This window comes from Miniopterus schreibersii (assembly GCF_964146895.1).
Source record: "Miniopterus schreibersii genome assembly, chromosome: 22".
In the NCBI taxonomy this organism is placed as follows: domain Eukaryota; kingdom Metazoa; phylum Chordata; class Mammalia; order Chiroptera; family Miniopteridae; genus Miniopterus; species Miniopterus schreibersii.
In genome coordinates this window covers 12342298-12365850 of record NC_138124.1, presented here as the reverse complement: position 1 = coordinate 12365850, position 23553 = coordinate 12342298, and the positions used below count along the sequence as shown (strand labels likewise).

The 23553-nt window shown below is 38.7% G+C and overlaps 1 protein-coding gene and 2 long non-coding RNA genes across 5 annotated transcripts in view; 1 reads left to right on the top strand and 2 right to left on the bottom strand.

Moving 5' to 3' along the window:
* The window catches only part of CHD2 (chromodomain helicase DNA binding protein 2), an 80051-nt gene extending 74099 nt beyond the window's left edge, over positions 1-5952 (bottom strand). The window contains exons 1-2 of one of the 2 annotated variants that reach the window (XM_081124398.1): positions 5449-5952; positions 4973-5105 (exon numbers count right to left, since the gene is read on the bottom strand). In XM_081124398.1, the coding sequence (XP_080980524.1) occupies positions 4973-5034 (62 nt within the window). In that variant the 5' untranslated portion in view covers positions 5035-5105; positions 5449-5952. The remainder of the gene's footprint in view (positions 1-4972; positions 5106-5448) is intronic. The other variant, XM_081124399.1, reaches the window with a different exon arrangement.
* A 2250-nt stretch (positions 5953-8202) lies between these two features.
* On the bottom strand, positions 8203-21605 carry LOC308550679. The gene is made up of 5 exons (XR_013997953.1): positions 21259-21605; positions 18870-18938; positions 18236-18322; positions 13148-13216; positions 8203-8580 (listed from the first exon to the last, which is right to left on the bottom strand). It is a non-coding gene; the product is annotated as an uncharacterized lncRNA (long non-coding RNA).
* Positions 21606-22075: 470 nt separating this feature from the next.
* LOC308550650 overlaps positions 22076-23553 on the top strand; it is a 42763-nt gene continuing 41285 nt past the window's right edge. Inside the window, exon 1 of one of the 2 annotated variants that reach the window (XR_013997939.1) lies at positions 22076-22188. This is a non-coding gene — a long non-coding RNA (uncharacterized lncRNA). Of the gene's footprint in view, positions 22241-23553 lie in introns of both variants that reach the window. The other variant, XR_013997940.1, reaches the window with a different exon arrangement.

Here is a 23553-nt window from a genome sequence, read left to right as displayed (position 1 = left end):
TTTTTATGCCAGGAACAAGTTTATTGTGCTCCATTCTATGGAAGAAATGACTGGAGTTTGGAAAGACACAGGTGGCCTCAAGATGCATCACAAACGTGAGGGGATTTGGGGGGTGGGGGAGACACTAATTGTGAAATTGTGTTTCAGACACTGCCAGGTAGAATGCAGCTAAACTTCCAGGTTCAGTTCTCAGGCAATAACCTGCTAAAACTTTTACAAGTAAAATTCCTGATCAAATAGTTTGCCCACCTTTCTGTAATGACTTAATCTTGCAAAAAATGTTAATCTCCAAAGAGCCAAGTATCAATTGAAAAGTGCAGACTGTCGAAGCAAGAATCCAAGAGAGAGAGAGGGAGAAAGATTAATCAACACTTTCCCACTTATGGTCACAGGAGGAAAACACAGAGAGGGTTCAATGAATGGCTCTCACTCGGGGTCTTTAAATAGGTAATTGGCTCAAGCAGCACGCAGACAGTTTGTAGCTAAATCGCTGTATCAGAGGTATTTTCACTCACATAGTCATGACATCTACTTTAGGGCAAAACATCTTCAGCAGAGTCGTTTAGATCCTGGAACATGACTGCAATGCTACTTAATTCTGTCCCACTTTTAGGAACAAAAGGAAATATGAAAAGGAATTTAGCAAATACAAAAGTGTTAATACAACAATTAAATCTCAATAAACGATTAAAAAAAACAAAAACCTTTGTTGTTCTTGCTTTACATGCACTTTTAAGAGGTTGGAAACACCAGTTAATGATCAAGTTTTACAGTATTTGTCTCTAAGGCTGCTAAATGTGTTATAATTTACCATAAAATTTTAAAAATCACTTACAGAACCTTTGGTGAGCAAATCTATATAAAACAAACTGAAAACCCAGGTTCACCTGAAGTTTCCATAATCTACCCAAAGAATTCAAGTGCCAAAACTATGAGAACCTAAAAAACCAACTATAACGAATTTTACCTTTTATAAACTTTATTCAGAAACTTAATATACGCCCAGGTAAATACCTCTCCCTACACTCAGAAGGGCCTTTATAATGTCTTGGTAGGTAAATGATTTTTTTAACCAGAAACCCTTGCATGAGTCCCCACACACAGCAGACCACCAGCCATCCCCACAGCAGTTTCACGTTTACTGGGGCAGAATTAAAATGTCCTGAATGGGAATTTTGAGATGTTTCCCAAGATTTTGCCAAGTGACCTACTACCAGCTAAATATTGGGAGTCACTTTTTTTAGCACGTGCTTAATTAACTTTAAAGGAGTGTTTTCCAGCACCTGTTTGCACAGTAATGGGTGCCTAATGCCCTAGTCTATCCTTGAAGTTAACCTCACGTTCACAGTTCAGTGAAAATTCCTAACGTATTTTCTACTTAACTGTATCTGGAAAATAAATCGCTTTGCCCACAATGACCTGCGCTTTTTTCCATCAAATGCCAATTCAGAAAATGTGTGGTGCCCAGAAACGCACGGGGACAAGTTCACAGAATGGCCCCTTTGTTTAAGAGCCGTGTGTTAGAACAGCTCTCATCCCTGCTAACACGTTTCAACTTAAATAAAAACGCCTCCCGGACAGCGAAATGGGTCCGGTCCACGGGAACAAAGTTACACTCAGCGGGGACGGGGAGGGGAAGGCGGCGGCCCGCGAGGGGAGCGGGAAGGAAGCGACCCTGGTGCGACGCCGGGGGTTTCCCCGCAGGCCCCGCGCGGGCCTCTTACTTTCTCCACAGCGGGAGCGGCCCCGGAACGCGGAAGACGCTCGCGGGGAAGGGCGCAGGAATTCGCGCCGCAGGGTGTGGGCCGCGGAGAGCGGGGGCCGCCCGCGGCGCGATCTTCGGGGAAGCGACCGCCCACCGGAAAGTCCCGGCCAGCGCGCCCCGCCCTTCCCGTTCCCTCGCGGCTGCGCACGCAGCCCAACGTCATCGCGTCCTCGCGTCGGCGGCGCAACGCCTGACGTCACGAGGCGGGGCCGACGCTGTTGACCTGCTGTTACCAGGCGTGCACTCAGCCAATCGGCTGCCGGCGCCGGCGCCGGCCGGCCTTTGAACTCGCACGGCAACTTCCTGCTGTTTGGCGAGTACACAGTGCAATGCAGTATGTCTGTCAGCGCTGCGGCACAAAGGAACAGCCATTTTGTGACTGAGCTGGACCCGCACCAAGATGCCAGGGGCTCCCGGGGCTGCTGTCAGCGCTAAGTACCCCGGTGCCTTTTCTTTTAGCACCAAAGGACCAAAAAAGCAGAGGGGGGAGAGGAAGAGGTTTTGGTATTTCAGGTTTCAACTCGCTTTATTTTCAGTCTCCTCAAAACTCGGGATCCGTAAGAATTATCAGTGTCATAAAATGGCTGCCACTTAAAAAACTGACTTTTACAGCCCACAAGCAACTGCATTTACCATTTCTAAACACCCCCTGGGTTTTAGAATAACTACTAAAAAGCTGATTAAAGAGCAGGTGATTTGCACCGCACCCCAGGTTATCACAATAAATCTGGTTCAAAGGCAGACGGACTGGAGATAAAGTTAATAAACAGTTTCAGTTCTGAAGATGAACTGCGGGGGCGGCGGGCCCTGGACGAGAGCTCCGCGCACGGCCGCCGGCGCCGGCCGGGCAGGCCCGACCCTACCCCAGGTGGACGCTGCTCAGGTACGCGCGTGGCGCGCGCTTCGACGCAGGGCCACCTCGGCAACTTTGTTTTCAGCACTCAGAAACTTTCACAGGTACCAAATAGTTAAAATCTTATTTTCGAAAGTGAACTTTTTACTCTTCAGAAGTCGTGCTATACAAAGTACAACATGACGCTTAAATATTAACTTCGAAAGAGTAAGTTACATAATGACTGGTAAGCGCTGCACTAGTTCCAAGAGGAGGACGCGTGCGCTCGGCCCTCGGAGGCCCAGGAAACTCTCCGGCCAGGGGCGGCCCTGAGGCTCCTGCCCGGCCGCAGGGCGCCGGGCGCCAGGCTTCGCGACACGGAAACGGGTCCTTAACGGGGCGCGACGGGGTCAGGGCCCGGCGCCAGTTAGGGGCAGCCTCCCCACTGCCGCTCGCTAAAACAACAGCGATCTGCACTACAATGAAACACCCCTATCCCTTAGCTTCACAATTTTAAAAGGAAGTGATGTCATAATTATGCACATGTGTTAAGGCATTCCATTTAGGCTCACCGTAATTCAGGTACATGTAAAATCTGTAATTCAAGTAAGTTTAAAACTCCACGGTCTCGTCAAGGAGCCTCCCCAGGACCTCTAGACATTCAGCAGGTACACGCATCAAACTGTTCTTGGCAAAAGTACGGTGCATGCTCCTCGAGCACCCCCCTGGCAGCAGGCAAATGCACGACAACGTCAAGGGAGATTTCCAGGTGAAGCAAATCACTGAAAGACCAGCAACACCGCCTGATTTTTTTAATTAGAAAGCAGAGTTTGATCACTAACCACAAGCCTTGCACAAGAAAGCCAAAACCCAGGTGAGGCTACGCAAATCACACTCAAGGGAGCACCAACTGTAGGTACTGAATTTTTAGTGATTTGTCAAATATGTGTGGGGACTCCTATTTCTTCAAATTGCTACTACTTTTCGGAAAAATCACGGTAGGATTAGTAGAGGAGTTTTCTGTCCTAAATCTAACCTAGGTAATTACAAGGGCATTTCAGTTCAAAAGACAGCAGTCCAAGCTATGTGACAACTCAATTTGCAAAAGAATGTGGAAAGGTATTTTTAAAGCAAGGGTCAAAATATCTGAAGTCTAATGAAACAAATAAAACTAAACATTTGTAATGAACCATGTTAAAAACTTTCATACTCACTAACCTGACAGTACTTTATATAAAATTATAAAATAAAAGCAAAAGTGGAAAGAAAAATATCAATCACATCCTTGTTAACTACATGATTTAAAATTCTTAACGTGACAATTTACAAGCACACATCAAAAAATGCATTCATGTACTTTTAAAATTAATATACAGATCATACAACAAAACATCTCAGAGGCTTTATTACTTAGTCACTAATAAGGTACTCCGAACAAACGTGAAACAAGTCATGGTTGGAGCAGTACATTTGTAAGCTTCAGGAGATAAAGCATTCCAGGAGACACTGTCGAAATAAATCAATAAATGTAAAGCAGCTACAACTAAGGTGCCAGGATAATACACTACACCTACCAGCCAGAAAGCATTGTCTGAATATAAGCATACAAATGTAAACCTTAAAATATTTTACATGTAAAATATACAGTTTTAATCTCAGTAACAAACACAAAGCACGAGTATAGTAAGGGCACTCCTAGATTTCTGGGATCACAGGTTTAATTTCATAAATGCAGGAACAGTAACCATCGACTAAAGGTTTTGATAAATCATATCAAAATGTCTTAAAATAACTAAGATATTAAAAGAAATATAGAATCAAATAAAAATACAAACTGAGAGGCATCAGTCAAAGGGTCCTTTTTGCAATTTCGTTTTAAAATGTACATTTTTTCATTCATATAACTTTCTCAAATGTCTATTTACTATAATTTACTACCACGAGGCTCCTCTATGGCGTTCAGTTACAAGTTTGGGTATCCTAGTTTCTTCAAAGAAAAAATTTGCCTTGCATGTAAAATGGTGCAATGCAGCAATGGCTAAACCGACAAGGTCATTTTTCTACAGCACAAAAACCTAAAACCTGAAATTTATTGACAGAAAAACTGTCGTTTATAAAAAAGGCCCCCTTGAATAAAGGTACCTTACCTTTAGACTGCTGTAAGAGGCCTTAAGTCAACTCAACTTTCATAAATTGCTACCAAAAAATTAGGGTGTGGCATATTAGCAATCTCAAGGTCACGCTTTAAAAAACGAATCCAAATTAGTAAAATACTTAAAATAACACAGACAGCTACCCCTGCCTGTCAAGGTAAACAATGTAAGCTGAGGTTTCCCCAGAAAAAAGGGAAAAGGAAGTAAGTTGATAGCTCATACCTCGATGCATTGCTGTGTGGCGAACTGTCCTCCTCTTGGCTTTTGTCCTTCCTTCTCATCATCTTTTAATTCTTAAATATTAAGGGGGAGGGGGAATCTGTGTTTGCTTTGAAGTCCTGTGCCCAGGTATTTACTGTCAAAAGTTGAAAGAAAGGTAAGGTCCCAGCTTCTATCGAAGGTTTTATTACCAGGAACAAAGTCCTGTCCGTGTAACGATATTGTTAGAATACAACAGCGGTAAGCACCGACAAACAAAATAATTCTATTTTTACCTTAAAAAAACAACAACAACAGGATACACCGAACAGGGGGAATCATCTCTATCAATAAGGAAAGTTTCTCAAAGTAACACACTGGATACAAATAACAATCTCTGTATCTTATTGCGTCATCCAGTAATTTCTCATATTTACAGAAAATAAAGCGAACTTTAACATATAAACCTTTAAAATTATCACTAACGATCATGAACTTACCTGATCCATGTAGTAGGTCCAAAGCAAGAGTCCTATCTAGTAGTAGAAATATCAGATCCCAAATAATTAAAAATAAAAACAAAATTCTCCGTTAAAAAACGAAAAATAAATAAAAGAACCCTCAAATATGTTAACTGGTCAAAAAAAAATAAAGCAACAATTAATACCAAGAGGGGTACGGGAGGAAAAAACCTCATTAGGAGAGCGCACAAAAATGGAGGTGCGCCATGGCTTCTAAGCTGGAAAAAACAACGACCTGGGCTCTCAGTACGGCTGCTTCTTTCCAGCAAGGCACGAAAAGAAAGCTCCCCAAAGCTGCTTTTCTCCCTCAAAAAGGTTCGAATCGACCCCAGCAAGCCACTAGGAGAGGCAGGGGGCTGCGGGGGCCCCCTGAGGCGGCCCGAAAGTTAGGGAAAGTTGCGTAAAGTGAGGCGAAAGCAGGGAGCAGAGCGCGCTCTCTCTAAGGCACAGCCGCCATCTAGAGCCTCCTTCCCAGCTCTGAGAGCTCTGCCTTTGATTGACACTCTCTACATTTACCCCACAACTCAGGTGATGTACCATAGACCCACCCCTTCATCGCCACCAAAAAAAAGCAACATCTCCCATCCCAGGGAGCTGAGGACCCCCACCCCCACCCGCCCTGCCCCTCCAGACCACCCCATCAGGGGGAAGGGGGAGGGCTTCTTAACCCCCTCTGGCTCAAGCACCCTTTTTAAGCCAGAGAGAAATGTAATTTGTTCCTTTTGTCTAAAGATCTGCTAAATATTTCAGTCCTTGGGCTAAATAACTTCCTCTCTGGACAGGAAGTGGTGTTTTATAAAGCCATTTTGAAAAATGGATCATTCTTAGAGAATTTTAAGCTCATTTTCCTACTAATCTTTTGAAAAATTAACCCCACCCTGGGTAAAATGGTTTCTAAGTAAAAGCAAAATCTCGATGTCATAAATTAAATTCAAGTTTTGCCTCCTTTGTGAACCCTAAAAATTATCTAAAGACAAATTTTAGGGGGAATTTTCCATCTCCCAACTAGAAGGGGTAAAACTCAAGAGCGCCTCCCTAGTGTTCAGTTGCATTAGAGCAAAAAATTAATGCAACTAGTTTTTATTTGAGAATTTCGGTTTTTCTTTGTATTTTCACAAAATTCTTTAACCCATTATATAACCTTGCAAACTTTACCCCCCAAAAAACTCATAATCACAATATATTTACTTCCCATATTGACTCTTGCAAAACAAAGTTATTAAATTCAAGAATATGAAACTACCATAGCCTCCTTCAAATAACGAATCCAAGAAACTCAACCTTCAAAACCAACACAACATATATCCCCAACTCTTCCCTTGTATTTCAAATCAATCTCTAAGTATGTTCAAATTTCGACAATGGTTAAGTTAATAACAATCGATCACATCTGACAGCAATTTATCAAAGTAGTGTCACGGCAAATTCTAAATATCAAAACCGTAAGATCTATGGAAACAAAATTAATACTAATGCCAAAAACAAATTATTCAACCCTTTCTCTCTCAGAAAGCACCCAAGAAAACATTCAGACATGCAAAAAAGAATCAAATAAACTTTCCCTATTCAACATTATAATCTTCCAGAACAAATGTCCTTTCCTCACTGAGGATATCCACTTCCGATTTATACCCAACAAAAGCAACAAGTTGCATCTAGGTAAACGTAAAATCCATAACCAAAACCCAGTTTCAATTCCATACTTTCTACAAAAGATAATTTTGTACCAAAATCCAAATCCAAAATTCCACTTTTGGTATATATAAACCAACTACTTTGACTAAATCATGAGAACACATACTGTACATGTACTGATCATGGATGTGTGTGCTATATAGTATTTGACATTAATCAAAAATCACAGTATGATTAACTATTTCTCACAAAAAGAAAACGAAAAAACACATCAAGCTGAACTTTTCCTGAATGGGAAAATATTATTAATTTGGTCCAGCAAAATAAAACACACACTTATAAACTTAGTGTCAGTTGATTACCAATAAATAAAATGCCAGTTTTCAACTGGAAATCAAGTATGTCATCTGTGCACATGGCATGATTCATTTATTCTAAATTCCTAAATGTAGAGAATTAAAAAAATGCAGAATATCCCTATTTTATATTTATATAAAGTATATTATAGACAATATTGCCACCAAAATTTTAAGGCATTTAATGAATATCCTACAGGACACTTCCCTGATAAATCAAACACTTCTCCTCCTAACATTAACTAAACACAGTAACAGGCATCAGTTTTGTTCAGATAAATGAATATTCTATTGCAAGATGTTTTATTTTCAATATTAAGCAGCACAGGTGAAAAAGACCTTTCCATCAACACAGACAGAACTCAGAAAAATGCTGTATCACTCATTCTGAATTTTTAGGCAAAATGCATTTTGTTTTAAGAGTTCATTAAAATCATGTGGCAAGTTAAAGATTCTACTATTACCTATTGGTTGGTTATTTTGCAAGACGTTTTAAGAAAGCATAAAACGGCATGTCAACCAAACAACCATCTCTTAAAGCACAAGTAAATCCCCACACCTTTGTGGAGAAAAACCTTAATCAATGAAGTAACATATTTTCCAGCACACCATTGCCATTTTACCAGCTTTATTCAGAACACTTCACTGCTGGGCAGCTGTAAAGGCCAAAGTGTTATTTACGGCGATAACTGAACATTTAATGTAATGAATCTTCAGCTCAAAAAAAAAGCCCAAACTGAGGAATTTTTAAAATGTTAGAAATTTTATTAAAGTTAACATTTCACAAGGTCATAGTCATACAAATCAAACTGAAAAAAATTCCAGACATATAAACTGTCATCTCTGTTAACGTGTCATCTTTCATCTCCGAATGTCAAAACTGGACTTGTTTTAATGATATAAAAAGTCTTTAGAAAGTCAAATCCAGTCCATTTGTGTTGGATAAGAAACCTACTGTCTTCGCTCATTTCATGAAATCCATGATTAAAGAGCCCTGTCTTGGTCGTGTATTATCTCAGCACTCTGGTATTAATCCATTTTCCTCTACTCCCCATAGTGGACTGCCATCTTGATTTCTCAGTGGTAGGATCCATTTGAGACTCTTCAAGCTGACTGGGTGCTTGATGAAAACATTAAAAGAAAAAAACGCCATTGGAATACCAATAATCTTATTCCTTCAGAGAACACCCACCCACTTTGAAGATACTCTTACCATACACAAAGTTTTAATTTTGCAACAGCTTTAAACTATGCAACTCTTAAAGTTGTATGTACTACACACACAACTTGTCAATGAGAGAATCAAAGACTGTACACAGTAACTAAGTTTTCACAGACACACAGGTGACCATAAAAAGAAGTAGCAGTAAAGAGAATACATTTTTACTAGTTAAATGTGATACTGTATGCGAGAAGACAAAAATTCAAATTCAAACATCCTGGAAAGCTAAATTATAGCAACACTATGGATTTTAAATCTCAAAGAAGAAAACTTCCCAAGTTTCAACTAACCTAATGATGTAAAAGAATCTTTAGGGATTAAAAAAAAGAGCAAAAGCAGTGGATCCATCATAGCATAGCTCTCCAGTCCAACAGATGTTAATTTTGCTTAGATAACGCAAATAGAATCAAGATGCCACCATCTTTAGCTACATAACTGAGAATGCAGGAAATACGTGGCCACTAGAAAAAAAAAATGATGAAAAAGGCAAAGTATCAGCTTGGCTTATTTGGTATTTGCCATTAAGTGCTATCAGATGCAAATTATAAACAAATAAAATACTCCCACTGCAAAAAGATCAAATGCTCCTCATAGAATGACAAATACATTACTTAGATAATTTGAATTAAAGGGATAAGTGGGAAGCCAGGTGATTTTGCCTTTAATAATCCTGATTCATCAGGATCAACATAATTGCAAAAATAAGTTTTAGCCCTGGTCTTCTCTGTAAATTTTGCAGCTCTCAAACTAAATTTAGAGTGATAAAGTCTGGGTGACTGACTAAGGTTATTAAATGTAAAGGCATTTTTGCTCATTACCTTGTTTCCTAAACTATAATTAGGACTTGCTGTCTACTACATACAATAAAAAAAATCTACTTAATAAACTATTTGGTTAACCAAGAAACACTACCACTCATATTTTTAAAAATGACTGAAAATGAGTGCCACGAAATCAGTAACAAACAAAAGATATTTCTCTTTAATTATTTTGCCGATTTCTCTCCAGCCTGAAAGGAGAACTATACTTATTTGTTCCCCACATTATTAAAACATCTTCCATCTGAATTGTTCCTTCCTTTAAATTAAGGAATATATACTTCTACATAGAACTATAAAAATAAAAATACCATCATTCCTCTTGCAGAGTTAATTATGAACCAATTTTTCCCAATCTCTATTGTTTCAATGCAAAATCAAGCTCTAAATGAAGTTGGGGAAGTAAATACTATTATGATGAACATGAAACTAAAGAATTGATAACAAGTTACAATCATTTCAATGTCTATAGATGCAATTTATTCAATTAGTACATGAAATGAAAAATCAATGCTCTATATTCTTCTGCCACAGAACAAGAGGTAAAATTTACCTAGGACTTAATATGAAATTTCCTTTTTAAACCCTTATTTAATTTTAAAAAAACACTAATGACATTTAAAATCTTTCCAAAATTACTCAATAAAGTCACTAGTTTGTGTGGTAAAAATAAAGGTTAGAAAATACTAATATATTGGTCATTCAATTACATATACTGTTATATATTTAAGATGGTAAAAAAAAAAGGGAGGTGGTGAAAAAAAGAATGCTAGAAGAGAAAGGAGACACCTCTATAACATTAAAAACTGTCATCAATCTGCATGCCTGTAAAGTCAATCAAAAGCCAAAAGTGAGAATCTTGTTAAAGGTAAAAGTGCTCAGTCAAGCATCAAAGCACTGAAAAGAGTAGGGGATTTAGGAGTAAGCCATTCATTTTCATGGAATTCCAAATTCTTACAAAACCTAAAATTGCTAATGAGCAAAGTTATGTTAAAAAATTGAAAAGAGTAGGCATGAATTCTGTGAGCTTAGAAATATTCTTGGTAACAAAATCCAGTTCTTCATCTGTGAAATAGTAATAGCAGTACCTACCTCATGTGGCAGTAGTGAGGCTTAAATGAGATAGTACATTTATATTGCCTGGCATATAGAAAGACCTCAATAAATGTTAGCTATTACTGATATACCACAAGAACCACAGTACTTGGGGGCCTACAAATCAACTTTACTAAATTCAAATAATTTATATTCCAATAATGAAACTCAGAAGAATCCATAGAATCATGGAGCCAATTATTTCAAGACAAAACACACCTTTTGCTTTAAAAGGAGAATTTAGTCTTGTACTAAAATAACATCAGTACAAAAAAACTGAGTAGGATTTACATCTCAAAGCCCTACTACTACTCCCTCTCCAGTAACTTGTGAATGGCGGCAGACCTGCTGAAGAGATGACGGTTTGATCTAGAATTCCATCATCAAACAGGCCCACATCTTTCGTGTGTCTCATGAGCTAAGCTTTACGCTCATACTATGGAAAGTTTGACTTTTCCACTATGATGTTCACTAGTTTATGCCTTCGTTTTATGGAAAACTGCTTGTTGTAAAGTAAATCCCACAAGCAAAGGTAAACGCTACTATGTTAAGAAGTAGGAAGTAACTGCTACCTCTTAAAATTTCCAAATATTGTACACATCCAGAAATTAACATAAAATTGAGCAAGGAGGTCTTCTCTTTAAATTCAGATTCAATAAATTTGTCCCCAAAACACTGAGTCATTGTAAAATAAAGCATTATTAGCTGAAATGCAAGCAAATGGCTCATTAGAGAAATGAGTTTAAGAGGTACTCCCCCAAAAGAAGCAATCTCCTTACCTCTACATCCCAACAAAGCCCCAGTTTCTAATAGCAACAAAAATGTGGGGTACAGGGAGAAATGCAAGGACAAATGAGTGATCAATGATTCTTAATTTTAAAAACGGGGGCTACAATAATGCCACAATTTATTAAATCCTCTTAAAACTGGAACACTTATTGGAAAACCAAAGGAAAAGATGAATATAAAATTACAATCCGGGGCAGAAATTGATCTTTCCCATCATGTAATTAAAGTTTTGTTCTTGGTGCTATGGCTGGATTTCAATATTCCTTGTACTGGTCTTTAATTTGAAAACATTTAATAGAAAATTCACATCTTTTTGTCTTACCACCCAAGAAGAAGGCAAGTCCTCTACAGGATTACAAAATATTAACAAGTCTGGGTCTTAACAAAGTGGGCATAAAAATAAACTACACAATGATCTGAGAAAGACCAGCCAACTGTTGATCAATTATGGTATCTGAGTTATCTTATTTAAAGGTTTTGCAATCAAATCGAATCTTCCCCACTGCCCCTGTTAGTTTGAAAGTTGACTACACCTGCTTAAGAGATTGCAAGTTGTAGTTTCTTGTCAGTTTTAATTTATACTGAGTCCAAGTTTTAGCTTTCAGGCACACTGAAAAAATTACTATTTAAAGCATTGAAACTAATGTTTCAATAATGAGTTTCACTTTGTTTTTATATTAGACCCAAAACACTAGTTGATAATGTTTAAGACACTATATATTTGCCAAGGGATTAATCTCTTTAAAATATGGTAAGACAAGGTCAATAACTGCTATACATTAGGAAAGTTTTCATCTCTGGACTCACCACACCCTCTCAAAAAACACACAAAAATTTACTATTTTGCAGGCCTTAATAGCCCTTTTATACAATGGAAGTTGAAGTAGTAACTAGAAGCAAAATCATCTAGAATCTCCCATAGGTGATTCAAAGTGTATTTAAGAAACAGCTAGTATGCAATCATCATACCTAAAATGCTGTCGGTAAAAAATCCTTTTGCTTTATACAGCCTTACCCCTAGCTCTTTTCCCACTATTTCTCAGGCTGGGAGTTAGGAAAACTCTTCCACAGTAATTATAACCAAGTCTTCTTATATCAAAGCATAACCCCCGTGTGAGAAGAAATGTCTGATACGCTTTCAAAAAAGGAAATTTCAGAATTACTTAATTTATTAGAATTACTACAATGAAATCCATTAAAAATTATGTTCTATTACCAAAAGACAACCCAAGGGCTATGGACTTCTAAATAGGTAGGGTAAACTTGACAATCGAGATGGATCTAGAACAAAGGTACACAAGCTTTCCTTATAGGACAAGACAGTAAATATTTTAGGGTTTGTGGTCATTAGCTACTACTATTCTCAACTCTGCAGTTGTAGTGGGAAAGCAGACATAGACAATGTATAAATGAAAGAGCACAGCTATGTTCCAATAAAACTTTATTTACAAAAATTCAAGGGAGTTTACCAACACCCAGATCTAAAGCAGTGTTAGAAACATGTTGAAATGTTGGTTTCTCTGTATTGTATGTCTTGCCTCAATTTAAGTGAAGTAGAAAATGATCGGTTAGAATAATAAGCAAAATTTAAATAATAAACTTCACACACATCTAACCATCTTGGGATTTTTTGTATTTTTGTGCTGCTTTGAACTTCACTAAATCCCTATGTATTTTTACAATTCTGACTCAGGTACTCAAAATTTCCAAAGTCATATTTAAAATTAAAAACAGATAAAACATGTAAATTGAATAAAACTTACTAAATGCTTCCACCAACATCTATTACGTTGTACAGGCCCTTTAGAGATTCAGTCTCAGGAATCACATTTCTGCAGAAAACAAAAAGAATATAATTTTATGCATAGAAAAAAAAAAATCACAACAGTATTAATATGCCATTATTTATTCACAAAAATCTTGATCACTCGCGAGAAGACCAAGACATATATGTATTTATGAACAATACAGTCCAAGAAGAAAATAAAAAAGTTCTACCCCAGAAGATCTTTAATTTGGCTGTACAGGAGGCTCACCTGTAGCATAAGTTACTATAAAAACACAGGAATAAGTCTAAACTTCAGTCCCCAAGAACTCCAACAAATAAGGTCACAATCTGAGCTCCCTAGGAAGATCTAATAGGTATTAGCAAAGCCAACATCACTCCTTCAAGTACAAAATAATTTTATCTTCTGGTCTTTCATCTAATCTACCTTTAAAACTTCTAAAGGACAACTTCCATTACCTACCTGCAAGGTCATGTTTTCTCACTTTATATATTATCATATTATTTCACATTATCATATTCTGTATTATCACTGTTCTAAGATAAAGTGTTAGAAAGGAATCCTTAACCAGCATTTCAGGCTATTTTTTACTAATTGTACTGATCTACTTAACTCAAACACTAACCCTTTCTAAAATACGTACCTGATGACAAAAATATCAAATTCATACTTTCACTAGTTACGACTGAAATACATAAACTAAACATAGAAGAGTTGTTTCTTGTATCTAAAATATCTTCTGAAATACGTAGTTTTTTCAGTCACTCCTGCTCCAAAGTATGATTATAATACAGCATGTTGAGCTACCAAAAAAGCTCCATTTAAAAGTTCAATATTAAAGTACAGCTATTTAAGAATTTTTAGAAAGCAAAAGAACAGTTTAGGATTTAAGCTATCCAAATGCTTTTCCATGCTAAGGTTTCGAAATTTCAAATTATAAAGCAAGTTCCTGATATTCTTACCAAATCTAAATCCCTTTAGTCATCTTGACTAATCATAGTCAATACAGCAAAAATCTGCTTCAACATTACCTCTAAGAGGAAGGTGCCAAAATATCCTCCCAAAAGGGAACAAAGCAATTTATAAGAAACATGGCATTATTTATTTTTAAGCTTCCAATTGAATCGGACCTTATAAGGAAGAGACGATTTTTGGAATAAAGACAAATTTTAAATCAACCAAGTAAATTAAACTGATATAACCCCTAAGAAAAGGGTGGAGTTGACTTAAGGAATATTGGTGAAAGAAATGTCACAGTGGTCTGATAACGTACTTATAAAAAAAGCTACCTACCAATACAATTATGTACCTCTGGGTTTAGCATCTACCAAATTCAGAAAAGGACTTGGATCTCACTTTGTGCTAATATGGATGTAACCTACCATACTGGCTCCTTCCCAAAATTTGACCAAGTAGTACTTTGCCTTCCTTTGAAGGGGGAAGAAGCTGAAATGAGCTTAAGCAGACTATAAAAGCTAATAATTTTGCTCGTTTCTACCTATCTTTAATATTTTGAAGTATTGTAGATTCTCATGTAATATGAAATTATAGTTGCCATGTAAATAACCATTTTGATGTCCGGGCCTTTTATAATAAAAGGCAAAGACGGTTTTAGTCAAATCTTGTATTATCATCATTAGTCCATTTGTGCTTTTCTTAAAGCATTTGATTTTGCCACCTTTTAAAATCATTAAAACAATTTTTAACATTAAGAATAAAACCTGAGAACACTATAAAATAAAGAAAATCTTCCACAAAAATAAGGTAGTGATAAGTCATTACAAAACTTTGCCACACAACAATTCACAAACCATTCAAGTTAGGCAAAATATCTAGCATAATCTAAATTAAAATGATTATGATTACTACATAGTACACATTAAAGGTATAATTCTTTGTCTGGGAAATATTCCATCCCAGGTAAATGATTTAGTTTTAAAAGTAAAGGATTGTTTTTCAAAATACAAAACTATCTAGCTTTACACAAGGTTTAAATCAAAATTATCAAATTGTTGTAGGAAAACGCCACTTAAATGTTATGTAAAAAAAAAAAAAATCAAGTCACATTTATCTATAACGTTTATAATATCCTTGAATTTAAATTGTAATGGTTAATCATACTCAGAAATAACACTCAATGTGAAACTTAAAATTTTGAATTAATACAATAGATCTGGAAAGGGAAGATAGCTGGTAAAAACAAGGATATCTATGTTTGAAGTATAGATATTTCTTAAAGGAAATTATGCAAGGCATGTGAACTGTATCACTTATGATCGAAGGTCAGCTGCAAATGTTTCATTAGACACAATAAACTTTGTTATTTTTATTATAGAGAAAGAGGGAGGGGGGAGGAAGAAGGGGGACAGAAAGAGAAAGAGAGAAAAACACAGATTTGTTGTTCCCCTTATTTATGCACTCATTGGTTGCTTCTTGTATGTGCCATGATGGGGAGACCAAGCCCAACACCTTGGCTACTAGAATAGTGCTCTAGCTAATTATGCCACCCAACCAGGGCCTAAAGCTTAAACATATTTAATCAAATAATTGTTTTTAAAACTCTAAATAATGCTTTTATTACCACATTCTAAATCTCAATTGTTTAAAGACAACACCCTAGCTGTTTTTTAAGATCAATTTTCCAATGTCTTCATAAATACTATTTATTGCTATCTGGAAATGCCTAAAATTAAGAATGTCGGCTACAGGATTGCCCAGGTCCTGTTATTCAAATAGTTTCACCACAGAATTACATGATTTGTGATGCAAAAATTACAAAACCTATTCTCCAGTTTTTATAAGAGAATTAGACACTCCTTACTGTATCTTTTATTAGCAGAATTTAAGAGCTAAAAGGTATCTTAAAAAATTGGAAACTCCAAATACTTTATACTAAGTAGGAGACTACGGTGTACACTGAACAAAATGTCAAGATCACAGGGCTAATTTACATTAGAAGCTGGGTCTCTTGACTGCTGAATCTGTTGTATTTTCCACTCCATCACACACCTACCTCTCCCTAATGCGGGAGATGGAGATGTCCGCAAATTATCTCTTTCCCCTTATACCTCTCAGCAAAGAATTAAAACTGAGAGGAGAAAAAATAAATTAATTGGTTGTCCCAGTCCCAGTGTTTTAATAATTAAGAAACGAAACAACAGTAAAATAAACTTGAAAAAAAATTTCTATTCAAAATTACCTATTTCACAATCTAGCCACCTAAGTGTCATGTCATGGTTAACAAAAACCTTGTGATAAACTATGAGCATGGCTTCTTTCATTTCTGTGGAACTTAAGGTAATTTTTAAACAGTTATTATTACCATGACAACAAATGCAAGCCAATCTAATCACCAACTTGATCGGGTGATTTTTTTTATGACTCAAAAATTAGCTCAAAATGCTAAATTAATAGAAAATATTTAAGCATTTACCACTTTGATCCTCTCAGCAGAAAATAGCAGTAAATTAAATAATTTACTTTCCTCATGAAACACAGTAATTTAAAATAGTTCTACATTTATATTTGTCTTCATGTGTTCACTATTTTTGTCCATCAAAATTATTATTGCCCATTATACAAGCTTGGCTCAAGCTGCAAATATCAAAACAATGAATACCAGCACTATCATGAAGGTTGAAGTACATGAAGATCTTTTAAAATGTGACCTATTATAATACCTTATCTTGCTGGTGATAAAAGGATAGTTGTATTCCATTAGTTTGGAAGACTAATGTAGAAGTTACTACATTATTTAATTTTTCTATAATTATTAATACTAAATTTTTAAAAAGATAAAAATCTTCATTTACATTTCTAACCTTCAATTATTCATTTTTATTTTATGGGTTAAATTACACTTTGGTAGGCCATTACAAATTTATTGCCAATTTATACTTAAGCTTACGTTACACTTCACATACGTTTGTGTCTTGACAAACCCAATTCTCAATTTTTCTAAGTGCCCAACCACCTCTGAATGACAATCTAATATCCAATAATTTGCACAGAGGAAACTCTAACATTGACATTTATGTTAAGAAACCTTCGGATAAAAGATGTTTTAAATATTTTGTGTGTTGTATCTTTAAAAACACTATAAAGGTCTAACATTCCGGTTTCTTTTGCACACTACAAACACAAATTTGATCAAATTACAAAGGACTGAAAAGGAAAAATTAAAGGTAATAAAAATATTACCTTTATCACCTATTTGAATCAACAGAATACGCAAACACCAAGAGATAAAAAGATTTTCCACATAAATTTCAAGGACAAAGGTAAACTTGCCCTTATGTTAATTAATGGTTGTTTGGCAACTGTTAAAATTCCCTAAGATACCTATTATTACATACTTTCTATGGCAAATGCTTACTAATATCAGCTTGACGTTAATTTTCAGGTTCAGTATTAACTTATGAATAAAGAATATTTTCTGAAAATTGTCAGTGGACATAATTTTTTTCACTCTCATAGCTAGTTTTAAGATGTAAAATTGCTGGAAGCACAGTGAATATTACTTCTTCCTTTTATGACTTAAAAATAATTACTAAGCTATGGGGGTCTCTTTAGATTCATTATTCTAGTTTTCTATAAAATAACTTGTTTTTGTATCTGTTTGAAAACTCATAAAAATGGGAAAAGTGACTATTAAAACCATTAGGTAACAACTAGAATGTGAAAGTTTCTATTTCGTTTTTGAAATATAGCTCTTTCAAGAATCCTAAAATCTGCAAATGCAAAATTCTAAGTCATTTCTAAAACCTGATCAGTATCACCAAAAAGAATGTATACTTCATATCGTAAAGATAAATTTTGATGACTCAACTACTGATTTAACCATAACCCTGAAGCACCATTTTCCTGTTCTGATAGAAACTACATGTATCAACTATTTCCTTATCAATACAAAAGTGCTTGGATAAAAAGAAATGGAGTTTGATGGGCTTTTTCCTATCTCTTTTTCAAACAGTCTTTATGTTTTTGACAGACTTTACTGATATTTTTCTACGCAAATGGTGGTAGATATTAAATTTCAGATAGTGGGTAAGAACATTTACTTACTTGCTATGTAAAATACAGATTTTCGCAAAGATTTCCTTTATCCTCAAAGATAAAACTCCACGGTCTCGAGTCTTCGAAATGGTTTATCTTTTGGGGGGAAAAAAATATTCTAAACAATTTATTGATGCAACAACCAACAGCAAGTAGGAACAACTATTTTAAAACTTTTTATTATATAAAAGAAAAACTAAAATGGATGCTCGCAAAACCTGATTTTTAAAATGTTCTTCCCTAAATTCTATTAGGAATAGTAACTAGCTCAAATTTTCCAATAAATTTATTTATTTACATATTTAAAAGATTAGAACTGTTTGCACAGTGTATTAGCTAGAAAGAAAAAGGGTATCTCTGGTTCATGGTTTTCCTAAAAATGTAATCAGCCTTTTCTTGTTCCCAAAATTAAACAAAGGCGTAAAGAACCTTTAGTATTTTAAACTATTCAAAAGGCACATTGAGTTATAACAGCTGTGCACGTATACCTTCTATCAAAAGATTCGAAGGCTTTGTAAATTATTTAGATATTTACTCATATTCATAATCACTACTTACTGGAAATATAAATTATCAAAGAACAAAAACAAAACCTAATAAGCTTATTTTTATGTCAAAATAATAAAAATTTACCCAGTCTTACCTCAAATAAAAGAGCTGTATTTGTTCAGAACCATCGTCAACCAAATTTAATTTTAATCTTGTAAGTTACCTTTAAAAAAAAAGGAAAATGATATCAGTGTTTTGATTTTTAAACATTTCTTGGCCTGAAGTTTCAGGATGATGAAACAATGAGGAAAAAATACTCCAAAGACACAATCTATGGCTAAACGTAGGAGACAGCTCATCCACACACTACCTGTCCATTTTAGGCTGCAGTTATTTCTTATCTTAACATCTATCAGTCTTTGTTTTCCTCATCTTTTGGTTGCGTGGACTAATACTTGCGATTAAGGCATTGAAATAAAAAATACAAAAGATTTACATCCTGGGACAGATATAAGATTATGACCTTGTTTTATCTTCCTCCTTTTGAAGACAGGAACGACAAAAAATACAAAGGAAAAGTTCACCATTTTTAAAGACTGAAATCTTAACAGTTCCTTTACCATCTAAAAATACCTTTTTAAATTATGAGTAACTGAAAATTAACTCTTCCAGGAGAAATCAGTTAAGTTAAAATGGCCACTGGTTACTTTTACATTTTTAAACTACAAGTTATTTGATCTCACCAAGTGGGATATGAGCTTTGTCTTTTGAGCAAGTTTCAAACATGTACTGTGTCTATGACATTTACTCAATTTCAAACCGGGGTCTTGAACACTTTCAGCCTCTCCCTTCCCCCCTTACTCATGTAAAAAGATCTTATGAGGTTAAACTGCCAGCAATTATTTTGCATTTCACTATTCAGAGAGGATTCTGAAATACCAGATTCAGAATATTCATTTAAAACCACTTTCAATGTTCAAAAATTTCCAAAAATGTCAATTTGAAAAAACAGAACTGGTACCTAAACAACAGAGTCTATAAAATCAAGATATGCGCAACTGATGTAACATGTAACACTATATGAATGCTACACGGAAATAAAACAATTTTACTGACAAAAATACCCTCAGAAACGCGGTCGATTACAGCAATATCTTTCATCTTATAAGTCATCTTATAAGTACTTGGTAAATTTGCCCAACAATATTTTTAGGCAAATCTGCACCTTTACAACATACAAGAGCTACCGCAGAATGAAGACAAATATATTCTAAAATACACAAAGGTTTTTTGCACTTGTGGTTTGTTCAAACCAAAAAACTTAAATTCCCTCTCAAACATTTTTTCAAATTCACAGAGAGCTCTGCAAAATTTCTGGAAACCAATATATACTAAAATACTGTTCCGTTTGAAGAATATCTAGATTTTCATGCATGCAACAAATGCAACAAACATGGCTCCTCTTCTTCGTCCATGACCGAGAGCAATCCTACTTTAATATTTACACTGCGAGAAAGTAACTTCACAAAGAGATTTGGTGTCAAAATATTCCTTTGTAAAAGTTCTGTCGACCATGTCTTGTGGTAAGGTAGATTATTTTTAAAAATAATAAAATGATGAACTTAAACTTTTTAAGTCTAGGCACTGCCTCAAGTACGTTCTAACGTTCAGGTGGGATAAGTTACAGATAACGGCTCCTTATGACCTTTTAAGAAGTACCCAAACAGCGCATTTAATCATTACTCAAATAGTAGAATGTCAAATAAACTCGGCAGATTAAACTGTATTAACAAACGTCATCGTCTAGCACCACAATTAAAATGTTTCCATTAAACAGCCTTGACGTTATAGTAAACTTGTCTTCCCGATTTTTGAAATGCCAGGCGCACTCCTCCTCCAACTTGCATTTTAAAAGACAACCTTAACGTCATCGGGGTTTTAATAAGCAGCAAGTCCCTTTCTCATCCGTTAACGCTGCAGCCGTTCTCAAAATCGGCTTTGAAAGAGTTAAGAGCCAACACCCAGAAGAAAAAAAAAACAAGTTTTATTTTTCTTTAAACGTAGCCAGGGTTCCATTGTTCTTTTAAACTCGACCGTCAAGATGAGTTCCCACCTTACCGGAAAGGGGTTACAAAGCTCCCCCGAAGGAGAACCTGAAAAGGTTTTTGTTTTTTTTTTTCTTTACCTTAAATATCAAAATAACTCACCCGAACAGAAAGGGGCTCTCCCAGCGCGGTCCCCTTCGGGCTCCCGCCAGCGGTTACCCGCCGCCGCCGCCCCTTTCCCGCGGGGCCGGTCCCGGCCGCGGGGCCGCCCCCGCCCACCGCAGGGTCTGCAGCAGGGCCCCCCGCGACCCCCGGCCCCGGGCCCCGCGGCGCCGAGGCGCTTCCCGCTCGGGGGGCCAGCCTACGACGCCGGCAGGGCTTTCGGGGAGCCGGCCGGAGAGGCCCAGCCCGCCACCCCCTCCTGCTCGCGTGTTCAAGGACATTTTGCTTTCCCTCCCAAGGACAAAGGACAATAAAAGGGGCCGGGGAGACACTTACCGGGTCCGGGCGCAGCTGCCGGCACCTCGAGGACGCCCGCACACCATTCCCGCGCCGGGCCTCTCGCCCGCGCCGGGCCAAACCGCCGAAGCCCCGGGGACCCTCCGCGGCCGCTGCCGCAGCGGCGCTTTCGGCGTTGTGGGCCCGGCCGCTCCAGGCGCCTCTGCCGCGGGATCCGACCCCGGCGCGCGGCCGATCTCGTCTCAGCCGCGGTCGCTTCGCCCCAGCGGGCCTGCGGGCCGCCCGGGCGCAGCTCCCCGACAGCCGGCGGGTCCCGCGGCCGCGGCGGAACGCCTGACAGCTCGGGGTGCTGCTGCCTCTCCGGCCATCTTGTGCCGTGTGTGTGTGGTGTCTCTCTCCCGTCTCCTCTCTCGGCTTTACTCCCTCCTCCTCCTCCCCCCGCCCTACACACCACACACCACACAACATGGCCTCTTCGCTGCGGCGGCGGCTGCGGCGGCGGCAGCAGCTCCGCGGCGTTCCTGCCCGATCCCCTCCTCCACGCTCCCGCCTCCCGCCTCCCGCCTCCCGCCCGCAGCCCCAGATCGCAGCGCGCACGCGCGCAGCCGCCCGCCCACCGCGGCCATTGGCTCTGCACTCTTCCTGGCACGCCTCCCCCGGAGCGGCCGCACGCACGCACGCTCGCAGGCGTCTCCCTTCCTCTTAACAACAACTGCTTCGATGCTATTGGGTAGTTCTGACCCCACCCCTTCAGCTTTCTCCATGCCCATAGGCTTGTCTCAGTGTCACTCACTCCCCGTAGGGGTTTATGGTTTTCTGGAAGGGGCCCGCGCCAGCGATTGGCTGGTAACGAAAACCTTTGGTTTGAAGCTGTTGCTCTGCACCCCGCAGTGCGGACCCCTCAGGACTGACTTGGGGGGGTCCCTAGCGCGGTATCCAGGCCAGGATTACTATTACAGTGTCCTGGAGGTAAGGGCTTCGCCTGTGGAAAAGGCCCAGGATTCGGTGCTTCTGAATTCAGGTTTTTGCCTTTTTTTTTTTTTTTTTTCCAATGGAAAAATGACTGACAGGGTGACGAGCAGACAGGACGCAGGTTCCTAGTCCCAGGGGAAGCAGCCATATCTCCTCGGCGGTAGAACTCAAGATCTCCCTTCCAAACAGCCAGGGCCTCCCCCGGGTCACGGACCCCGAGCCTGTGGGTTTGCCCCTCAGCCAGGTACCGGCTGGGGCGCCTCTCCGTGAGCTGCCTGTTGCCCGTGTGCAGCGGGCAGCCCCCCAGGGCGCCCAGGGCCCCCGGTCCTTCGTGAAGCAGCACCTCACAGCCCTGGTCGGGCCGGATTCCACCCTCCAGGGCGGCGTTTGTTAAACGGGTGGTTAGAGCCTGCGCCACCCCAGTCTGTCAGAACAAAGTGCGTTTCCCTTCAGCAAATCTCCCTTCTTTCGTTACCTCTTTGGAAGCACCTCTGGGCCGACCACAGGCATAACTGAAAAGCTAAACTTCCCCGAACTGAATGGGAAGGGAGGAGAGATGGGTCTGTCCCGCTGCCAGCGCCTGGAGGTCGTGCTCCTTTGGGCAGGAGGCCTGGAGAAAAGGGAAAGAGCCCCAGATGCTCTCAGTCCCGACAGTTTTTTGAGGGGCGGGGTCGTGAGGCTGGGTGAGTAGCTTCAGTTCTCTTGAGACCCTGCTCCTGGCTTAGAATCCAAGTGTCGAGTACCCCTGGGGCCTAGCAGCTAGTTAGGGCCCCTTTTTAAAAAATGGCTCAGTCGTTCATGGACTTGGCTCCATAGGGCCTCAGCTGCTCGGGGCAGAGCCAGGACTGGCACCCAGCGCTCCCGACTCACAGATCTTAGGTTCCCTCCAGCCTCCTTAGCAATATGACCCGCGGGCACACAAAGGAATGCTGCTTTAACTGAAATTAAACGTTCTCCGTGTATTGCCAAGGGTCGTTCCCTGGCACCTTAGGGGGCAAGTAGGCCAGCCAGGAGGCTGTTTTCCCTGAGACAGCCCCACCCTCAACCCTTCTACCTCATTCTTTCTGGTGTGTTCTTGCTGCGCTATTGTTAACTCCCTTTTTTTCCCTCCTACCACTACCTGAAATCCATCTATGATTCTGCTTTTCCAGATTTATCACCAAGCACTCCTGTGTCAGCGAAACAGGCCTGAACAGGCCTTTCTTAAAAGTAGTAATGGCTGAAAAGCATGGAGTTAGCTCTGTGCCAGGCGCTGTTCCAAGCCCTCGCTGGAGAGTAACTCGGTTGATCACACAACACCCCCATGAGAGAGGATTATTATCTCTGTGTATTATCGCTGTTAGGAAACTGCCACACAAGGAG